General features: G+C 40.6%; 1 protein-coding gene across 2 annotated transcripts in view; it reads right to left on the bottom strand.

The window, feature by feature from the left end:
• Nucleotides 1-12,428, bottom strand: part of LOC150089819 (glutamate-gated chloride channel-like) — a 301,453-nt gene that overhangs the window by 11,750 nt on the left and 277,275 nt on the right. For both annotated transcript variants that reach the window (XM_090389662.1, XM_090389663.1), the window contains exons 6-8: nucleotides 11,776-11,858; nucleotides 9,124-9,258; nucleotides 8,340-8,785 (exon numbers count right to left, since the gene is read on the bottom strand). In XM_090389662.1, coding sequence (XP_090245788.1) covers nucleotides 8,340-8,785; nucleotides 9,124-9,258; nucleotides 11,776-11,858 — 664 coding nt within the window. The remainder of the gene's footprint in view (nucleotides 1-8,339; nucleotides 8,786-9,123; nucleotides 9,259-11,775; nucleotides 11,859-12,428) is intronic.

Here is a 12,428-nt window from a genome sequence, read left to right as displayed (position 1 = left end):
GCGCCCCTTATGCCATACACAAAACAAGACAGTCGGTTCAAATATCGCAATAGACAACCGCCCCATTTTACCTCATAGCCCAAATTCTCCGAGCAAGCAAGACAAGCTACGCTGGCCGATCCCAACAGTGATCACAGTGAGACACCCTCGGCCTCGTGTGGTACTTCCTCTTTCGAGGTCCAAAAATTTAATTCAAATGCCCGTTCTGACACCGTAAATGTAATGTATCAGAACGTTAGGAGCTTTTGCGAAATAAAATAAAGACTACGGAGAAAATCCTGCTAGCAGGCGAATACGATATTTTAGCTATATCCGAAACATGGCTTGAGCACGAGCAACAGAACATAGTGATAGCTACACCAGCAGACTATGTGGCAGAGTTCACCTCCAGGAGGAATAGGAGGGGAGGTGGTGTTGCTATGGTCTTCAAAGACGCGGCCTTCAAATTGATCAACACTATCTCCAGTGATTCACCAAATTTCGAATCCCTAGCCACTTCACTGCTCAGAAACGCATCCACAAAAGATATCTGCGTAATGTATATCCCGCCGGTACCCACAATTGATATCATTACTGAGACAGCCAACTGGGAAATTAACCCACTTTCACCCCTCATCTCACCATATCGCCATCAGGGACTTCAACCTCAACTCCACAGCTCACTGTCCAAAAGAAGATCCTTGTTGACTACATGATCAGCAAATATACGCTTAATCGATCACTGCCCTACTAGAGGAAAAATCCACCTTGACTTGCTATTTTCCTCCTTAGCATTGATTAAGTATGATTGAAAAACCACCTGAGCACACTACAAATCGGATTACCAACCGATCTACGCAAAATTAATTATTCCTACTCGGGTATCCCCTGGCCGAAAAAATGTTCAAACCGCCGTCATCGTCAGCCCAAGCTCCTTAACATCCAAAAATGTATGAAAGCCACCACCCTTATACCTTGATATGTCCTTGAAACGTGTGACGTCTCGCTTTCTGTAACACTATTGACAAACTGGATAAACACCATTGCACAATATTCCACATCAAAGAAGATAAGGATCTCATCTTATTCCAAAGCCTGGTGGAATCCAAATGTATACATGGCCTTCCTATTAAAGCAGCAGCTACACCAGATCTGGAAAAATACTCAACAGGTTTCCGACCGGATATCTTATTCAAGAGCACGAGCGTAATTTAACAGGGAGAAATCAGGAGCAATAGCAGCACACCTGGGCGCCAAAATTCAAAAAGGGAAAATCCCATACCGCTTCAGATCCCCTAGCTTTCCTAGTCCTCTGGACCCAGCTAGATAATGTTAGCAGATTCAATATGCGCGCAGGTCAACTAAACTCTCTTTTATGTCCCGACAATGAATTGCAACAAGACATCTTGCATTCCATCACCATCTCTACACACCAGCTGACAGCAGCGATAAAGTCCCTTCCAGCGACAGCAACCGCAGGGGCCGACAAAGTGCCACAATCCATTGTAAAATGCCTCAGTCCTCTCATCCTACAACAGCTCAAGTCCATCTTCAACGGAATTCTGACCACAAAAATTTTTCCTATAGCCTGGAATAGCTACCTTGTCAGACCACATCCAAAAGTTCGAAACCCCACTCTACCCAGGAACTTTCGGCTAATATCAAACTCCTCAACGCTTCTGAAAATCGTGGAATAAACTTTGCTGCCCACCGTATTGAAACAGATTCTTGGAAATAAGCCGCCACAGATTCACTAGTCATCCGAAACCGATCCACAGTGACGAATCTCCTTGCAACCACATGTAATATATTGTCCGCCTTTGAACAGCAAGAGGAACTCGCAATCACGTACCTGGATATTAAAGCTGCCTTTGAGGCCATCAACGTGTTGGCGCTCCTCCGCTTACTGGAAGACCACTATTTAATCCAAGGTAATATCCTCTGGTTCATAACATCACTCCTCTATGACAGGGTACTACAAGTCGATGCCTATGGACAATCGCATAAGAAGGTGATCTCTGCTGGTGTTCTGCAAGGAGGAGTCCTATCGGGCTTATTATTTACAGCCATCATTGCGCCCCTTGTCCGTAACAATGAGAAAATCATCACGTATGCAGATGATATAAAAATTCTAACGCCTATTGCTTCCAACAATCACCTTGAAGCTACAGCAAGCATTAATGATAGTCTCATCAACGTCGCCTCTTACCTCAAACAGTATGGACTCTCGATCAACCCACAAAAAACAAAACTAATGGTGTTCTCTCTCAGACCAACCCCTACAATAATAGCCCCAACACTCTATGGAACTGTAATATCTGCCACTGCTACACATGCGGATTTGGGAATAGTATTTGACCCAAAGCTCCGGTTTCACGCTCTTGTAGACAAGCTCACTTCCAGAGCAGCCTCTCTCCGATGGGCAACTAAACAACAACTAATTTATGTTAAGGAACCTCGTTTAATTAAGAAATTCATCAGAACAGTAATCTACCCCCCACTCCTCTATGCTGCTGAAGTGTGGTCATCAGCAGCTACTACAACGAAGAAACCAATCCTCGCTGCAGAATTCTGGCTACTTAAATGGGTTAATCGGAAAGCTTGTCTCCCACTACAGGACAGAACTACAGCCTTAGCTACATCGCTGGGGATGCAGCGACTGCCTGATATCATTGAAATACGACGACTGATAGCTACAGTTAAGATGATCACGGGTCAGATCTCAACACCGTCTATTTGGGATTCGGGTTACTGGCGAATACCAAAGCCAGAACTTCGGTCAACCCCGATGCTCTGCTCGAGGAATCGGAAGGTTCATATCTCAAACCACTTCCTCCGAAACCAAATGCTACCGGTAGTACAGCACCTCGAAGCTGATTTGCAGAGGTTTTGCAGCAATAAAACGTCAGGAAAGAAGTGTTAGAAGCTCGCTCCAATCCCAGAATCGAATAAGAAGTTTCGTGCGCCGTCGACACCATCTGCCAAGCTCTCCTGTGCCACGACAAAATCCGTTCGACAGAGAAGTGCCATTCATGTACCGGTATATATTGGATATTTTTATTGTAAATAAAATTTTTAAATAATAAAATTGTAAATAAGATATTTTTATTGCAAATATAACCGTATGACGCAACTTGTAAATACAGTTAATACTGCGTAATGTGAGGAAGCGTAATAACATTTTTACATTTTTAATTTTACAGTGTGCACATAATTAATTATCTATTCTGATGTGAGCCCCTGGCCGTGACGGAACAATTGCAACTTCACTTACATCTATGTACATTGTACTCATTTAGTTGCAATAAAGGTTGTTTTTTTTTCTCTCTCTCTCTCTCTCGTCTTGAGGATTTCCTTCCTGTAGAGCTTGTCATTACAAAACCTAACAGGGTGTACCCTAAATTTATTGAAGATCCGAAGACAATTGGCTGGAAACATGTTTCTCAGGGAATCAATGCTTGACAGTGTAAGACTCAGTATGGGAGGTCACTTTTTGCACCGGCTCCCCACTAATAAAGATTTGGATATCATTTTTGACTCGTCTTGGTTATCGGCAGTTGCGCTGATTTGGAAGGTCTCAGATGCAGCCCAATTGTGGCAAGATAACTTTCCAAGACCAATATCTGACTAGAAGCTTGTTGATTGATATCATGAATCCTATGATTATGATCTAAGCTCATGTAGAACTTCAGATCGTCGGCGTAAGAGACAAAGTTAGGGTTCTGAGCTAGGAAAGGCTCCAAAACTGCTGCAAACGGGACAGCTGACAGCACGCTTCCTTGGATGCCTCTTGAGACTTCAATAGTTACCCGGAAGTCGTTGTGGGCCACAGACAAGTGTCTAGGAAGTAAAATTGACTTCAAAATTTGAAGTAAGGTATCTGCCAGGCCGAAGTAGTGTTTCAGAATGGTAAAAAGAGCTGGGAGGTGTATTCTGTCATAAGCCGATTTTATGTCGAGGAATATGATATCAATCTGTGATTTGTTGTTAAGAGTCCGCTGAATTCTGAAGAGGGGTATCAAGAAGATTGGTAGTTGTCGATCTCCTGTGCAGAATGGTATGCAGGTACTCGGGCCTGTGTCCAAAACCATGTTGGACAATTTCCGGCTGAATTACTTTTTTCAAAAATTTCAGTAAAGAACTGATTGAGATTGGTCGCAGGTCTTTAGGAGATTTGGGATTCTTGATCTTTGGAACGGGCTTAACATGGTAAGTTCTCCCAATTGAAGAAACTATTACAGATTGCAGGATTTGTCTGAAAAGGTGAAGGAGGTCGACTATATATGGGCTGCAAATTTTGATAATAAAGAGTGGGAAACGATTCAGACCCACAGTAGCTTTGTTGGGTAGTTTATCAATGACATCAATTAGGGTCTCTCTAGTTATTTCGATGCCAGTCAAGTGTGTCCTATGTAACCAATCCTCCTGTGAGAGAGAGGAATCAGGCAAATCTGCCTGCAGAAAGCTGAACTGTGTCCATTCCTGGACAAGCTTTTGGTCAATGGCTAGATGATGATGATGCGAAAGCACCCTTCTACCCCTCTTCAACCTATCCAGAACAACTTGGTTAAGGACTTGCCTTTTCTTTTTTCAAGAAGCATGCTCTTTCTTCCTTAAAGATGGAAAGGTCTGAGGGAAGTTGGGTTTCTGCCATTTCCCGTAGGCCTTCTGCTTCCTGATGAAAGCTGTCTTAGTTTCCTTATTAAAACCCCGATTTGACCAATCCTGGTGATTCTGGCTGCACCACATTGTGCAATTAACTTCAGTTGTTCGGACAAGAGCATAATGGCATCCTCCAACGCTCAGAATAGAGACATCCCCAGTCAAATCCAATCAAGTTCTTAATCGCCTTTGTCTCTTGTTCAGTGAGTTCAGGCAATCCCCTCCCTCCTTGTTTACAGGCTATGGTCAGTTTCTCGATGGCCGATTTAGGATGGTGTTGGGGGCTCTTTTTCATCATTCTCCTGGTTAATGTTATAATATTCTTCAGCTCGCTCTTGGTGCAATCTGAGATCCCAAAGGAGTACGTTAGTAGTGGAACTGCATTATTATTATTATTGTCTATTTAGTCTGTATATATTGGGTATAGAAAATTTATGTCGGTATGATGTGTGCAGTTGCTGATATACTAACGAGGAAAGTTGATTTTTTATCGATCTATAAACAAAGAATAACATAAATGTTTTATCTGATCTCCAAGGCGGCAGATGATTGTTATTTGATGATATTGCTATTTGATTTGTTGATAAGTTTAACTGTTATATATTCTCTCAATCAAACACCGAATGGTCCATTCTTTCCTTTTTTTTTTTAATTTGATATAAACGTTCCCATCTAGGTTTAAATACTACTGGCCATTTTGGCTGGCTTGGCGTCGAACAAGTTTAACAACATTGTACAACGTTCATTGTTTACCTCCAAGGAATAGAGTGGGGTTTCTACTTCTACGTATAAGTTATGGATTGGAGAGGTGCGGAAAGCCCCTGTAGCTATATGGATCCGGGCATGATGTACTGAGTGTAACCACCTAAAATCCAGAATCAGCCACCTATCATTTGGTGGCTGATTCTGGTTTATGGCTATTTGTGCCAGTGATCAACGTGGTGGCTGTTCGTGTAACTGATCTAGATTGTGGTTCTTTATGCTGCCTAAGTGACTTACCGACTGATCCTGAACAGTGGCTCATTACGCTATCTAATGCCACATATATCTTCTTCAGTAGGAGGCAACTACTTTTTTGTAACCTTCTGGAGGTGAAAACCAACATCCTCTTCAGTAATAGGTAACTGTTTCATCCTAAACCCGTGATCCATGCAAAGTCACATTGAAAACAATTTCCACCACGCAATGAAAAGCTCTTACAATATTTTCTTGAATGATCCTAACTGCACGAGTTGATCCTCCGGCTACATCATATTGAAATTAACATTCTAAAGAGTGAACAGTTTCTACAACATGGTATCCTCAGGTGAGTCACTTCACTTGGCAATCTTTAGATTACTGCGAAACGGTTCCTTGTGCTGCGGACGACAGCTGTACGGTGTGGTTCCTTGTATTGCAGGCACGAGCTATGGCAGCTGGTAAGCAATCACTAATGATTCAAGAGGGCTAGTACGAATAGGAGTCTGCGCGGTAGCACAGCGGTATCGCCACCATCCTCCCCACACCGGGTTGAAAAGGCCCAGGTTCGAATCCCGTTGATGACGGGAGGAACTTTAGTGGGCTTTTTCATTCCGTGGCTGAGTTAGTCGGTCTCAGGCGTAGTTAGCAAGGTTTTCCACCCCCCCCCCCAGAAACTGGGGCTTTTTCTTCCAGCAAACAGGCAAATCGATCAGAGAACGCACGCAATTCACAGACAAAATAAATATATGGGTAGATGTAATCATTTACAGGGGACGCTAATATCATAATTTTTAGTACGAATAGGTCAGTTCATCCCTAGTTAGCTCACATTTCATCACTGAGTGGCCTTTCAAGGCAGAGTAATCGGGAAGCATAGATGCTTCACTCAGTGGTCCTTTGAAGTCAGAGTACTCGACGAGGCCACTGGAAACGTCAACGTCTAATTAAGCATATTTCAACGATGAAGATGATGCACGCAGCAGATCTGTGTTCATCTTCTGACTGCACTCTATTTGAAAATTGACAAAACCCTAATATAATTCGTTCTTGGCGGTTGGGTCTCTTGTATGGTTCATCTTCATGTGGCATGAAATTAATTCAGGATTTCTCATCCTTATAATGTAATTACAAAGGCAGGGTCTAAAAGTTTGACTATCTGCCATTCACTGCGAGTATGTCATTTCCAGTTTTCATATTGGTCGAGCACGTAAATGTAGGAGAAAAAATTTCCACCATGTTTTTTTTTTTTTTTTGGTTTTGGCATTGGATATACCTTGCTTTTGCGAGTACTCTTTAAATAGGATTAAATTTACTACAACTGAGTAGCATTGGAACTTTCTACCAAGCTTTATTCTGCAGTTCTTTTCTTCTTCGGTGCTTTCTGGGATCCATCACGTTTTAGGGTGTAACGGGAAACATATTGAAGTCTTTGGGATTGTATTTGTGGCTGCTTGTTGAATTGTGTGATAGTGTGCAGTTTATTGGTAATAACTGCAAAGTGTCTCGAAACTCTCACTTCCACCTTGACCTCGCCCATATTATTATATTTTTATGTTTCTTGGAAGTCAAGGAGGAGTATTATTATGAAATAATTGATACCGTTTATTCCAGTATCGAATAAAATTTTCAGCCCAGCGGAAAAGCCAAAAACACCAAGTTCTGCCATTATGCTGGAGATAACAACGAAAATTCTAGATTTTTTCTTTAATTTAATCGTACTGCACCTGATCTCAAAACACTTGGTGACCTGTAAGACACTAAGAAGTGATCCAAGTGATCCAAGTGATCCTTAGCCTGAATAAAAGTTCAGAAAGCCGCAAGGCATGAAACGATTTCAAACTGAGTTGCACATTACATCTTGTCAAGAAGAGAACTTCGCCCTTGCAAAAGTCCCCTTTTGCACCCACTGCAAAAGGTGCTTGTGCAGTAATAGACATCCCAGGCAATTAAGATGATTCTATCAACACCTCCGTTGTCTAACAGGAATCTAATGATTGCCCAACTTCAATCAGAAATCAGCAACAGCTATGATTATAATGGTCAGAAATGTCCTCGTGGGTAGAATCGCCATCCTCCCCACACCGAATGGAAAAGTCGAGGTTCGAGTATCGTCGATGACGGGAGGAATTTTTATGGATCTCTTTCGCAACGTGGCTGAATTACTCGATTTCAGGCGAGGATAGCATGGTTTTTTCACCTGAAACTCGGGTTTTTCGTGCAGAAAACAGAAAATCGACCACAGAATACACAATTTACGTACAGTATATACGGAGTATTTATGTCTTTAGATGCTGATGCTCCTAAAACCCAACAACAACAATGGTGAGAAATCACAGTGGCTACTACGGATTACTCTTTTTCCATGTAATACGAAAAGGAGCGGGTTGAAGTCCATATAGACGAGAGGAAATTTTTTGCGTATTTTTTCAGTGTGGCTCACTTAGCGGTGTCTTAGAGGGTTGCATCGATCTTATCTTCTCCAGGAAACTTTGGTTTTACTATTCCATATTACGAAACAGACCATAGAATAGACAAACTCTACAGAAAAACCTATAAAAAAATTTAACTTTTTAAATAGTTAACTTTAACATTTTAACGTCTATTGTTTAAAAATTATTTAAGAAAGTATTACAAATTACGAATGTATTTCTTTAGTTGAAATAAAATTCTTCAGCAAAATCTACAGCTTGCTATTTTTCAACTTTCAAATTCATATCACTCTAATAGCAAATACAAACCATGGCAAAAGTAGTTGTTCCGTCTTCTAGATGATCTGTATCCAGTGCAGCGGCATGTTCGATGTCCCACTTCCTTTGCTGCTGAAGCAGCTGTTGCTGTTGTTGCTTGGCATTCGCTCGATGAACATCGTTCCTGGAAGCGTAGTTAACCAGGGCGAACTCCAGCAAGGCTCCAAATACGAAAGTCAGACACACTCCGGTCCACACATCGATGGCTTTGGTGTAGGAGACTGGAGGGAGGGAGGCGTTGATTCCGGAGATCTGAGTAGCCATTGTCAGTAACGTTGTTACACCCAGAGACACTCGTGCAGGAATCGCATTCTGATCTAACCAGAAGGACACCCAAGACACAATAACCAGCATGCAACAAGGGATGTAGATTTGAATCAGGTAGTAGCTGAACTCTCGCTTGAACAGAAGATCCACCTTCAGGCAACTGTACTCACCTACATTAAAATGAAAAAAGGGTGTTAAAAAGGGAATTATCCGAGATAATTTGTTCTTTATTCAAAATAATTTCTTTGACCTTCAAAACATACGATATTTTATCTTTTAGATTTTCAAAAATGACCTTCGAAACATATATTGCCAAAAGGTAATTTTATTCTCCAATTTGCGACCAATGCTTATATCAATTTTTTATTAAAATTAATCCTGATTTGCAGTTCTCAGATAGCATTTAAATTCATTCGATAAAATTACGTTAATAACGCATTCACAAATGAAACATGCATCACACGAGCACAAATAAAAATTTCATCGATCTCGCAAACTCATTACTTACCGGTGTTGGTCCTGCTTGTGCAGTAATCAGTTAGAAATGCTTCCAGTGTAAACCTGGGCAAGTGCAGATTCTTTGGTAGTTGGACAGGGTCGCCTTCTTTCCATAAAAACACCAAGTCTTCTGTCGTGTAGCCGTCTAGAGCACGAGGCAGAGAGGGAAAAAGGCAATAAAGAAGCATAAATCAATACATTGTCCACTCTAGGAAATCAAAGTGTCACTCACTTTTAGGAGCAGCGACACTCGCAGAGGTATTACTATTACGATTTAATCAGAACCCCGCGTCTCAAGAAACGGAAATTTATTCTTTCATTGGGGAAGTTCAATTCTCGGTGTGGGCTTTCCAAAAGGGGTTTTTGATTTTTTTTTTTTTTTTTTGTTCACAGGAATGGGACATTTCTTAATATTTAGATAAGATAATGGATTGAAGAGAGCGTGTTATGCATTTCAAGCGGAAGGAAAGATAGAGGAAACAGAATAAAGATTTAATATACGAAAATATGTAATGATTAATACAGACACGCTAAGAATTCAAAATTTAAACTTTATATGTCTCAATTTTTCAACATTCTTAGAAAAATACACTACGGAGCAAAAAATGTAAGCCCACCAATGCAGATATATCGCAACGTGTTACGTAACTTTGTATAAGCAGGTTAAAATGAGCATCAAAAGAGCGGCATTATGTGCACGTCTGAGTGCTTGTTACTGGGGATGAAGCCAATGTGGCAGGGGTCCATAATAACAGGCTTTTTCTGCAGCAATATAATTCCGGCGGCGAACCACAGCTATGGCCACGGCTCTCGGTCTGGAACGATTGCCATTGAAGATGGTACAGAGATGGCTAACTTTCACTGTGAAGATGCTCACGGGAAAGATTGCCCACAGCATCCAGGACGTGATCCTCCGGAGAGTTCCTCCTCCTCCTCTTCCTGAGCTGAGAGAAAAGCCACAGTTGTGCTCGACCTATGGGAGACTGCAACTATCTGAAAGGTTCCTTCCAACACAAATGTTATCGACGATACGATTGCTGGATGTGGACTTGAACAGGTTTGCATGTGACAAGCAGTACAGGAGAAGAATCCAAAGAAATTGTAAGAATCTATCTCTGAACTCTGAATCAAACTCGATCTGTGCGTTGTATTCTTTTACACGAGTCCTATAATCTAGATGTATGGAGGACTGGTTCACATAGTATCTGTTCATGGATTCTATTTTATTTATTAGTGTTGCTATTTTTATTATAATTATTTATTTTGTTATTTTATTTTATTACTATCCATGTGAAACCCCCTGGAAGTAAGCCGTGATGGGTGCATTATATCGCGTCTTTATGTACAATAAAGATTAATAAATTAATATCGTTCCAATCAGACAGATGCGTATGAAGTATCACAATTTTGTTTAAAAGTCTGTATTTCGTTGCCATAATCGATTCAGTCACCTGATTAAAATCATCCAAATTTCCTGTTCTACTGTCAAATGCCGAGACAAACCCGACTGACGTTCAAATATTCATCCGCGATGTTACAGCGATTTCCAACTGAAATTCCAACTTCTCTACTAGCTGATGTCCACACACTTTGCCTTATATCATTTCTCACAAATTCGCTCACAATGGCCGTGCTTGAATTAGTTTGTCAAAGGACAAACACTTCGCTGATTACCACCAGCAAGCTTGCTGCGACACTGGACGCGAGGAACGCTAAATATCACAGGCCTGTACTAGTTTTGTTATTGTTACACTCATACGCGTTTAATTTTTCTTGGTCCACAAATCGTGAGGCAGAATTTGTTCCATCTTTACCCCAGGGGGGGAGTCCATTGGTCTGTAAATGGTGCATTACTGCATTACGGTAGTTACTATACGTCTATTCTTAGCGCTCATCCTATTCACTTGAAAGAAATATATGAAAACTTGACCATCCAGAAAATGCACGGTATGTGAACAAGAATTGATTGTAACTGCAGACCTGGAAGTTCTGTGCATGCGGATTATTCAGCAGTCTAGTTTGACGAAAATGGAATGCTTATCGTGTGAATGGGAAGGCAGAGAGAGAGAGAGAGAGAGAGAAATTACTCTTGAAAGAAGAAGCCTGGGATCTCGGCTATGAAAAGGTTAAAGGAATCTCTGCAAGACAACATACGAAGATTCATTGGAAAATCAGATTGAAAAATTGACCAATCAAGTTCAAAGAGAAGCATTGGTTTGCTTTCAAATATTTTACGGTAATCAATAGTGATCAAAACAGTTCAAAATTTTAAAAAGAGTGTTGAAAACATGCTGAATAAATTTCCAAAGTTAAGTTCCAGTACAAGTTTGGAGGTTCAGTTTTTGCATTTCATGGATAATTAAAAACAACTAAAATGAACAACCAGTGATGACACGATGCAGATATTATCTGCTTCTCTAAAGGATAAAATGTTTATCACTTTCATGGGGTGTTCAACTCTTTGTACTTGGTAAATCGATGTTAAATGTATGTGAATTTTTTAATAAAGTAGTGGGCGTACTCTTTTCACCAAGATGTATTTTCCATGGTCTCTTAAAAGCACCTTATCGGATTTTGATCAAACTGTTTTATGTATATAATATATTTCATATTGTAACTAGAGGACAGGGTTAAAAAACATATGTGGAGACCCACTACTTACAACTGACCATGGTGATTGAACACGTCTGTTTGTCCAGTGGATAGTACTTCAGATCCATCGGACAGGAAAGCACTAATGAAATTCTGTAACGAAAAAACAAGAAGATGGCATCAGCTGTAAGCTAATTTTTATATTTTTATTGCATGCAAATATTTATTAAGGTTTGTAAAGAAGTTATGTTGTGTGCGTTCATTATATTGGTTTCGAAACCAGAATCCATTACAAAATATGCTTCATTTGGGGAAGGTGACAATTTCTGGATATCTGCGCATGATTCTAGAGTGGATCTCAGAAAGTATCTTAAGAAGAATGCATTCTCGCAAATACGTCCACACGTACAAGAGGTAACACGACTTTGGCAATAAATAATAAATTCTGATTTGCTTCTGTGACAGAATTCAGACGAGTTAGAACTTATTTACGATGTTTCATTTCGGCAAAAGGTCAACGCTCTATGAACGGGAAGTTTGCTCTCCGTTTCGTAAAGTGACAGGAACACATAATGATGGAAGAAAACCGGAAGAGAGCTACGTCACAATTTTTTCAAGAAGCTTAACGCAGAGTTGGAAGAAATAAACCACACTTCGGATGTCTATGTAATTGTAAATTGAATTAAGCGCTTCCAGCATATCAGGTTTAGAGAAAACACATGG

The sequence above is a fragment of the Mastigoproctus giganteus genome, chromosome 2 (assembly GCF_048544385.1).
Source record: "Mastigoproctus giganteus isolate SK-2022 chromosome 2, ASM4854438v1, whole genome shotgun sequence".
In the NCBI taxonomy this organism is placed as follows: Eukaryota; Metazoa; Arthropoda; class Arachnida; order Uropygi; family Thelyphonidae; genus Mastigoproctus; species Mastigoproctus giganteus.
The sequence above is the reverse complement of the archived record's forward strand: the minus strand, read 5'-3'. Positions and strand labels throughout refer to the sequence as shown.